The 10,225-nt window shown below is 34.9% G+C and overlaps 1 protein-coding gene across 3 annotated transcripts in view; it reads left to right on the top strand.

Moving 5' to 3' along the window:
• The window catches only part of LOC142352974 (uncharacterized), a 17,861-nt gene extending 9,157 nt beyond the window's left edge, over positions 1–8,704 (top strand). The window contains exons 3-5 of one of the 3 annotated variants that reach the window (XM_075405139.1): positions 1,432–1,541; positions 2,762–3,266; positions 8,309–8,704. In XM_075405139.1, the coding sequence (XP_075261254.1) occupies positions 1,432–1,541; positions 2,762–3,266; positions 8,309–8,592 (899 nt within the window). In that variant the 3' untranslated portion in view covers positions 8,593–8,704. Of the gene's footprint in view, positions 1–1,431; positions 1,542–2,734; positions 3,267–5,381; positions 5,846–8,308 lie in introns of those variants that run through there. The other 2 variants (XM_075405138.1, XM_075405140.1) reach the window with 2 other exon arrangements.
• The last annotated feature ends 1,521 nt before the right edge of the window (positions 8,705–10,225 follow it).

Genomic DNA, 10,225 nt, shown 5'->3' with positions numbered 1-10,225 from the left:
TGTAGTTTTGTTTGTGCGTGTGCATGCGTGTTTGAGTGTGCCTTTATGTGTGTATCTGTTGATTTTCGTCCCCCCTGCTCTTGTAATCATTTGAGATTTCAAAATTTTTCTAACTCTTTCGGCAATTAAACAATGATAAGTATAAGGCATCGAGGTAATACAAAAATTTACTATGTTAGTTTGGATGGTTTTTTAACTCTGTTTTGAAGCGTTACTCTTGCTCAGGTCGATATGATCGCAAAAACTACATCCAAAGAGAAATTAGGCAGTTTTCCTTGTGAAACGCCCTGATCCACAGATTAAAAATTTTATTTCGGAAAGTGAACGGCAATTGTTATCATCTAGACTCCTTGATTCTGATTGACGGCGCCATCAGGCTCTACTTGAATATGTGAGCAGAAAACCGCTATTTTCATGCCCTTTGACAAATCAATCATACCTCACGAGAACAAGACAAAAAAAATTGAAAGTAAAAAAAAAATCTCGAAATGGCTTTTAATCAGACCCAATTGCACTCAAAATTTTTTGTGGTCAAAATACTGTGCGCTAAGGTCTACTTTCGATTTAATCAGACAAGCCCAAAAAACAGTTTTTTTGAGCGCTCCATGTGATCAGAAAAGCTTCGAGTAAGACCTGTGCATGGTGCGTTCGAATTACATGTCCAGGAAAAACTGTTTTTTGAGGCTCCCTAATTAAAGCGAATTTCAGCGCATAGTCTTTTGACCACAAAAAAAATCTGAGTGCAATTGGGTCTGATTAAAAGCCATTGCAAGTGATTTTTTTTCAACCTATTTTTTTAGTCGGATTTGTCAAGGGGCATAAAAATATCAGTTTTCTGCTCACAGACTCAAATAGATGACGCCTCAAAATTGTCGGTACTTTTAAGAAACAAATTTTTTAATCTGTGGATCAAGACGTTTTATATGGAAAAACGCCTTATTCAATTTTTGAGTCATGATATAATGTATAATAAAAATTCATTTTTCCAACGCTTTTTCTTTTTGTTTGCTGGCAATACTTTTGAAACTGGTGTTTGCTTGGTTTAATTATTTTTACTGAAAACCATACTTTTTTGAATTGAATGAATGAGCTAAAGTGATATTAGGTGATATAGTTTTTTCAAAAGCACTCTCTGATCAAAGCTTTTCGGGCGCACTTGTTTCTTATCAGCTTATCAGAGGTGTTATCAAACACACTTGAGTATGATTAGAGTTGGATACGAGTGCTTACTTATCATCTCAGCGGCCGATACCAGCGCAAACTAGTCCAATCAGTAGAGACCATCGAGAGCACGATGTTCTGATCAGATGAGGTTTTTGAGAACAATGTGAGCTCAGACGGAGCTTTCAGTGCACGATCGTCTTATCAAAGATCACCTCGGTCTTATCAGATTTCGGTCTGGGTTCCACTCTATGCACTCTCTTTGTTTAGGCCCGCTAAAATACACGATAGTGTCGTGTGAGGACGTGGAGTGTGTTAACGATGGAACAATTTGTGCTCTCAACTTACTATATTGGTGTGTTGTCTCAGTTGAACACTTGGTAGAGATTTTCACTTTTGGGTATTCCACCTTAAACATAATTAGTAAATGAAATGAAATCGCGCCCCTAAGAAACTTTTAAAACCCATGCATCAACTTTGAGTAATACTAAAATTTTAGCTGAACTGCAAAATTTGGTCCCCTGAAATATTCCAAATGCAAAATATTCAGGTTGTATCTGTAATGGCAATATCTGCTATCTAAATATGATAACTGGCAATCCAGGTTAGCCCAAACGAAATCAAGCCTAATATTAACCGGGTCGAGGTGTCACCGCCATTCAACGCAAAATTATGAAAGATAAGAGGTGAATGTGGAAAATTCTGTAAGATAAGCTGTGAATGCGATGAAATTAGATAAATCAGTGGAAATGCAGTGAAAAAAAACAGTATCGCTTGGTAGCGGTTATATTACAAAAATTCACCGCTAAAGTTAGTGGTGAAATTACACAAGTACACCACTTAGAAAGCGCTCCGAATTTTTTATGTCCAACAGAGTTAAGATACATTTATTAGAAGACGCTCGAAAAATTTACCCCCGAATAATCATACATCTTTCTGAATCTTTTTTGAAACGGTGAATTTATGTGATTTTACCACTAGAGTGAGCAACATTTCACCGCTAAAATTTGTAACTTCACCTCTAATCTTGCAAAACTTCAACGCGCATGTTTTACAGAAAGTAGACCGAATTTGATTTGATATCAAAACAAATAAGAAAAAATTTAGTGACAGGTGGCGCAGTGGAAGAAAGAGTGACTGCCATGCAGGAGCTGAGAGGTTCGAATCCGTGTAAGGAGGGTGAAACTCTAGCGCTGAAATTACATTTTTTCACCGCATTTCACCGCAAAATTATGTAGAAATTTGCGGTAAAAAAACTTTTCACCGCTTATCTTACATATTTTTCCGATTTTTCCTCAACCCGGTTATAAAAATATTTAGGGAAATAAGACTATATTCGAAAACACGTTAATTAACGTTTAAACTTGTCTGTGTTTGGAATATAAGTTTTAAAATTAAATTCAAATTAATTAAATTCCCCTTAACTCTGAATCAGACCGCTATTAGTGATCATTCGTGTCATCCGCTTTGGTATAAAACCAGGAGATCGCATACGACGCCCAAAAATATTTAAAATGTCGATTGCAACTACAGGAACTTATCTAGCTGATTAATCAGTCCAGATCTCTACCAGGGGTCTGATGGTGGCACAACAAAAAAGTGTATTGAACTGCTTGGTAAACGCAATGTGCTGTCACATGAAATAAACAGAAGATATCCACAAGCGACTCTTTTTGATATATTAGTTAGACTGCGTTATGGTCGGAACAGAGAATCTAAAATGGACATTCTACTTGGCTGCAATGAAGTGGAATCATCTACTCTTACAAACAAGTTTGAGGACAAGAATGTATTCGAATATAGTGTATACCAATTAGACCTATTCTGCAAGTTGTTCTCTAATCGTGTCAGATGTGATTGGTTCTTCATGGAATATCTTGGCTTTGAAAATGAAGAGAGTGAAGAGAGGAGAGTTGAAAAGTACAAACAGTGGGGAGGAGACATACTCTTCAGTCTGCTAAACAATAGAATACTAGGAAAAGAACAAGATTATGAGGCACTTGAGTTGGGTGTGGATGTGCTGAGGAGATACAACATTCTACAGTATGAAATCAGCCGGATTAAAGACGGAATGACACTTCTGCACTGGGTTTTGGAACATTCAGGTATATATGAAAAGATTGATACCCAGAAAATAAAAAGGCCGTAGAAAGAGTTTGTGTTGTTTATTATTATCACTGTGACTTGATAGAAGATACTAAATCAGGAAACCATGGGTGCTAAAGAATGAAATTAGATTTAGCGCGAGCGAAACAAAGCAAAAGATGTTTTTTTTAATCAGAATCTTCATATAGCTGACTGAGTTTTCGTATTTTGTAATAAATGGTTAGCAAGCATTGGCAATTCCTAAAAGGTGTTGAAATCTTAGTATACATTAAATGATCTCCGGGTCGGAAACCGGGTGGAAAAGTTTGTTAATAACGTTTTGTCGCGTTTAGGAACTTAGGTTTGAAATCAGTTATCTGAACAGCTAAAAAGTAGAAAGGAAAGAAAACGTTTCATCTAAATGTTCTCCTTAGATTTCAACGTAGCATTTTTTTCTCTATAATATCTCTAAGGGACGTTGCTATTTTAGAGGACCCAAGGCTTTTTTAAAAGTTGATATTCTGAAAACCTATATGTGAATCGAAACGACCTCAAGAAGACCCTATGCGGTTCCTCCTAACCATAAAAAATTGATGTCTGTTACTTAGTTTTGATAGGAGGATCATTAGTTTGTTGTCAATCATAATTTGTTCATTCTTTGATGTATGGCAGGATAATACCTCAAACTTGGTTGTTTCTTAAGTAGTACTAATTGACCGATTTTCGCTGTTTTTATTTGCAATTTTCCTGGAACCTAACTTTTGTTTCGATTTCCTCTATAAACATCCAAGCCACCTCAACTTACCTTAGACTTTTGAATCTTCGCTGCCGAACGGTTGCAAATTTTTTACCATCGTCAGAAGCTTCGAAATTCACGCTATTTCTATACATAATTTTCTCAAATTTTTTTAAGCGTGAAATGAATAATCTGTGAGCAAAAACTTGAACCAAAAATCTATTTGCAGATTTTTTTCTTTCTAAAAACAGTTTCTCTGGTTTTAGAAAGAAAAAGATTTGCTTTTAGATTTTTGTTTCGAGTTTTTGCTCACAAATTTATATATTTCAGGCTATAGAAAGGGGGAAAATTTCGTATAGAAGTAGCGTGAATTTCTAAGCATCTGACGATGGTCAAAAATTTGCTACCGATCGGCAACAAAGACTCAAAACTCTGCTAAGCTAAGTTGAGGTTGCTTGGATGCTTATAGAGACAATCGAAACAAAGAGTTAGGTTCCAGGAAAATTGCTAATTAAAACAGCGAAAATCGGTCAATTAGTACTACTTAACAAACAAACAAGTTTGTGGTATTATCCTGCCATACATCAAAGAATGAACAAATTTTGATTGACAACAAACTAATGATCCTCCTATCAAAACTAAGTAACATACATCAATTTTTTATGGCTAGGAGGATCCACACAGGGTCTTATTAAGGTCGTTTTGATTCACATATCAATTTTCAGAATATCAACTTTTCAAAAAGCCTTGGGTCTTCTAAAATAGCAACCTCCCTTAGAGATATTATGGAGAAAAAAGGCTACTTTGAAATCTAAGGAGAACATTTAGTTGAAACGTTTTCTTTCCTTTCTACTTTTTAGCTGTTCAGATAACTGATTTAAAACCTAAGTTCATAAACGCGACAAATCATTTTGAACAAACTTTTCCACCCGGTTTCCGACGCGGAGACCATTTAAGGTATACCAAGCATTCAAAACCTTTTAGAAAATGCCAATGCTTGCTAACCATTTATTAAACAAAACAATAACTCAGAGGTTAAGAGAATTCAGCTTCATGAGAATCTGAAAAAAAAACATTTGTTTGCTTTGTTTCGTTCGGGTAAATCTTCTTGGTTTCGGAATAAGTCTCTCAATAAGTCGGAATAAGTCTTATCGGGCAATCTGTTTCGGGATAATCAAAGTATTGTGTTTTTTATATTTTCTCTTGAAATTTTTCAATTCTTAAAAAACAAAATAAAGCTTGTGATGTTTTCCCTCTGAAAGATCTTCTTCCTTTGTCGTTGAGTTGTTATTTTGATTGGATGTCTTAATTGAGTTTCTACCTATGTATTCTCGGTTTTTTCTGCACTTCGTTGTGTGAAACACAGTCAAACAAGCAAACAAATTTCAAATTTTTCTAGAGACGCTTCTAGTGGATTCTGTGAGATTGATGGTGGACGCAGGGTTTCCGCACAGTCTTATTCTCCGTGAAAACGATGACAATGAAAACGTGTGAGACATGTCAATCAGTCTACACAAGTTCTTCACAAGTTTTCATCGTTTTCGACATGTTATCTATTATTTGGTGGAGGAGATGCAAGATGTATTTCTAGGACTCAATAATTTGGACAAAGAAAAGATGAAAAGGTGCAGAAGATATTTGAGGAAGCCAGAAGCCGATGTATTCAATCCAAAAATTTAATCTCTCTACTTGAAGATTTTTCTTCTGAAATGTTTTATCACAAATGCATCACATGGCGTAAAATTGGGTTCTCACTTATCAGAGAAAACTCTTTGTCATGGTGTTTCGCAAGTTACAGTGCTAAGACGTCCAAATTTTCAGTCAAACGTCAAAGTTTCTTTCTGAAAAACTTGAGGGTGAAAATGAGATTGTTGAATTTGTGAATGACAATTGTTTTTTTAACCAATTGAGAGTAATGAAAACATTCCACTGCACTGAAACTTGTCTGAATATAATGAACAAACTTTTCCACCCGTTTTCCGACCCGGAGATCATTTGAAGTATACTTAGATTGCAAAATCTTCCAGGAAATGCCAATTCTTACAAATCATTTATTACACAAATCGAAAACTCACAACTTAAGAGAAATCAGTTATATGGAGAATCCGATAAAAAAAATTTTTGCTTTGTTTCGTTTGGCTAAATCTAATTTGATTCCGGATAAACCTCTCACAGTTATAGGGCATTCTGTTTCAGGATAATCAAAATTATTGTGTTTTTGAAAAATTTTCTTAAAAAGTTTCAATTTCTAAAAGAAAAAAAAGCTTGTAAAGTTTTCTTTCTGAAAGGTCTTCTTTCTTTGTCTCCAAATTTTTCTTTTTTGATTGGATGTCTTAATTGAATTTTTGTCTATGTAATCTCATTGTTTTCAACGCTTCGTCGTGTGAAATACAGTCAAACAAGCACACAATTTTCAAACTTTTCTAGAGACGCTACTAGTGGATTCTGTGAGATTGATAGAGGAGGCAGAGTTTCCGCACAGTCTTGTTCTCCATGAAAACGATGACAATGAAAATGTAGAACGTGTTAGACAGGTCAATAAATCTGCACAAGTTTTTCACACGTTTTCATCGTTCTCGACATGTTATCGATTCTTGGCTTTAGGAGAAGCAAGATGTATTTCTAGGACTCAAAAATCCGGACAAAGAAAAAGTGAAAAGGTACAGAAGATATTTGAGGAAGCGAGAAGCCGATGTATCCACCCAAATTTTCAATCTCTTTACTTCGACAACTTTCTTTCTAAAATGCTTCAGCACAAATGCAACACATGGCGTAAAATTGGGTTCTCACTTATCAGAAAAAAACTGTTTACCATGGTGTTTCGTGTTTCGCAAGGTACAGTGATAAGAGTTCCGAATTTTCAGTCATATGCCAAAGTTTCTTTCCGAAAAACTTGAAGGTGAAATTGACATTGTTGACTTTGTGACTGGCAATTGTATTGCTTGACCAATTGAGAGTAATGAAAATATTCCACTGAAACTTGTCTGAATATCTTAATTTTGCGGTTTGCTTTCGTAACTGTATATCTTCTATATTCTTTTTGCTGCATGACATATCTGTTTTTAATGTTTTCCAGTCGCAGTTTTTTCAAATCAAGTTGGACTGAGTCTGCGATAGGTTGCACAATATGAGATCTCTTGATATTATATATATATATATATATATATATATATATATATATATATATATATACCAGTTCAATGCAGCAGAGAAACAGAAGAAGTTGCAGACAAAAATGTATGGTTATGATGTGCTTGTGTTAAAACATCCAAAACCAAACATAATCGGGTTTTGGCTCGTTGGACTCACGAGCTGAAATACCATATGTTTTTAACACATGAATTGCAGTCCAATTAAATTGTAGATATAGAACACAGTATCGTATAGATTACTCTTCAAGACCAATTTTCAAAACAGGAAACAATATCAATTTACTGCACAAGAGTAATTAAAATACAAGACACAGTAACAGGTTATATACTGCTCAAGACATTTTTTGCAATAGTTTTGCTGACTTATACGTAGTAATCTTTTTGCAGCTGTTGCTCTTGAGCTCGTGTTGGACTACTGCTTCCCCCTGTTTCTCTTATCAGTTAACAAGAACTCTAAAGATAGCTATAGCTACTACTATGACGTATATATTTTCTATGACAACGGAAAGTGGACCAAAGCTGAACATTTAACTCAAAAGAGTATTCTATCAGTATTTTCACTGATGTATGCTCGTCTTTTTGCAAGCTATGGCCATTTCTAACCTTAACAGAACTGTCCTAAATATAACCTCTGATGTTCTCCCCATGTTTCAAATGCAAATGATTGAAAAACTGAAGTTTCTCTGTCAGTATCAACCATGTATCAGTAATTGAGAAACTCAGGAATTTTATTTTACTTACGAGATCGGAACTTTTTTACGGAATACGTATTTTACTGTACTAAGATTTTGTAGTTTTACAGTACTAACTATGGTGATGTAAATCACCTTAAAGAATGCAAAAAAGCCAATTGCCAGTGAAATTTTTTTGAGCGCAGTGTTGAGAACATTATCAGTCTGTTTCTATATTATAATTGAGCAAATAGGAGCTCAAGTCTCAAAGCAATCAAAGTTACAAATACTTGTCAAACAGATTTTATGAAGAAAATTTAGCGAAACAGTAATGAGAAGAGAGTTTGTGAAGTTTCCTTTCTGAGTGGTCTTCTTTCTTTGTCTTTGAGTTTTATTTTGATTGGATGTCTTAATTGAGTTTTCGCCAATGTATTCTCAATTTTTTCAGCACTTCGTCGTGTGAAATACAGTCAAACAAGTAAACAATTTTTAAACTTTTCTAGAGACGCTTCTTGTGGATTCTGTGAGATTGATAGTGGAGGCAGGCTTTCCCCACACTCTTCTTCTCCATCAAAACAATGACAAGGAAAATGTGTTAGACATGTCAATAAATCTCCACAAGTTGTACACACGTTTCGATCGTTTTCGACATGTTATCGATTATTTGGTTGAGGAGAAAAAAGACGTATTTCTCGGACCCAATAATCCAGACAAAGAAAAAGTGAAAAAGTACAGAAGATATTTGAGGAAGCGAGAAGCCGATGTCTCCACTTCTGATCTTCACTAGCAAGATAAACTGGACTACTCTTCATTTTCGCTTCTCAATTTCAAATGTTTTTAATTTCTACAGCATTATATATCTCAAATATAATATAGTTTTACACAAAATAAGACATGTCTAATTGGTGTGAAGACATCTTTTATTATAGACCAGTGCCATACTAATAGTACAAATCAGTATTAAAATAACAATCGTAAATGGAACTAGGATTCGAGGCTGAGCAACATTGTCGATGTGATTTTTGTGGCTTGTCAGATCGGGTCACCTCTAAATTTTAAAAATGAATTGGGTTTTAACGTTTGTGGAAAACAGCAACAAGAGCTGCACTTAGCCTAAATGTGATGAACGGGTTTAGTTCTTTAGAGGTCCAGTCGTCGAAAAAAAGAGCGAAGCAAAGAGAAGTCTGACAAGCCAAAAACCGATTTTTTAATAGTTTTTGAACCAGTGTCGCGATCTGGAATTGGAGATTGGTTCTTGTTGTTATTTGAACTTAGATTTTGGCACGGGTAACGAAAAGTAATACCATTGACAAAGTTTAGCTCATTTAAATGAAACAATTTTTCAACGAATGCGGATCTGGTGAAAGAGAGAGATAAGACATAAGACCTGCGGACATATGCTTCATAATTGTGTGAACTGATTTATAATTGACAGAAGATAGTTTTCAAAAAGATATCCGAGGCAAAACTATGCCCAGAAGATGTTAAGAGATCTTTAGGACCTTTACGTTTGAGCCCCCCCGTAATTTATGCAAGTAGTAGATAAAACAAGGAAATCAACCACCAGTAAAATTTGGCCCTTTCTCCTAACGCTAATCGCGCATGTCGAATCGGGCAATTGATTTCCTTGTTTTATCTACTACTATACATTCTATCTATATTCGATCAAAAATCAATCAGAAATCAAAAAAAATCAAAATAAAGCAAAAAATCAAAAAAATCAAAGCGAAATTTACATTTCACTCTTTAAGAGGAATTCACTCTTATCGGGGTGATTCCTGAGTAGGGAGATCGCTCTTTTTCGCTCCTAAAAAGTGATTCCCTCTTTTTTTTTTATTTTTTATACTTTTATTTCAAATTATCTATACTCTTCAATAAATTTATATTTTCTTTTACTTTTTCTATTTTTAACCCATTATTAATAAGAAATGATACAAAATTATAATATTTACACGAACAACTATCCTCTGTTTGGACAATAACTAAAGGAGTTACAGCTCTAGGACTTTCTCTTTTATCTAATAAGCTTCTACTAAATCCTCAAGTTAATTCTACATTTGGATGTTGTTTCTTTACATGAGCCCGTATCCCGTCATATCTCACAACAGAAGTACAATATGGACAATTAACTTTAGCTGAAGTACAACTTCTACATGTATGATTACTCTCATCAAAATCAGTTACTGGTTTTATATAATTACATTTATTACAACTTCTAATTAAGACTTCTGGGCTAAGGTTAAGGTTAGGGTTAGGGTTAGAGTTAGGGTTGGGGTTGGGGTTGGGGTTAGGATTGGGTTTAAGGTTAAGGTTAGCGTTAGGGTTAAGGGTAGGGTTAGGGTTAAGGTTCGGGTTAATGTTGGGTTGGGGTTAGGGTTAGGGTTAGGGTTAGGGTTAGGATCTTAGTTAGAGTTAGAGTC

The sequence above is a fragment of the Convolutriloba macropyga genome, chromosome 14, assembly GCF_964194025.1.
Source record: "Convolutriloba macropyga chromosome 14, txConMacr16.3, whole genome shotgun sequence".
In the NCBI taxonomy this organism is placed as follows: Eukaryota; Metazoa; Xenacoelomorpha; order Acoela; family Convolutidae; genus Convolutriloba; species Convolutriloba macropyga.
Note: the sequence above shows the minus strand (reverse complement) of the source record. Positions and strands in the feature narration are given on the sequence as shown.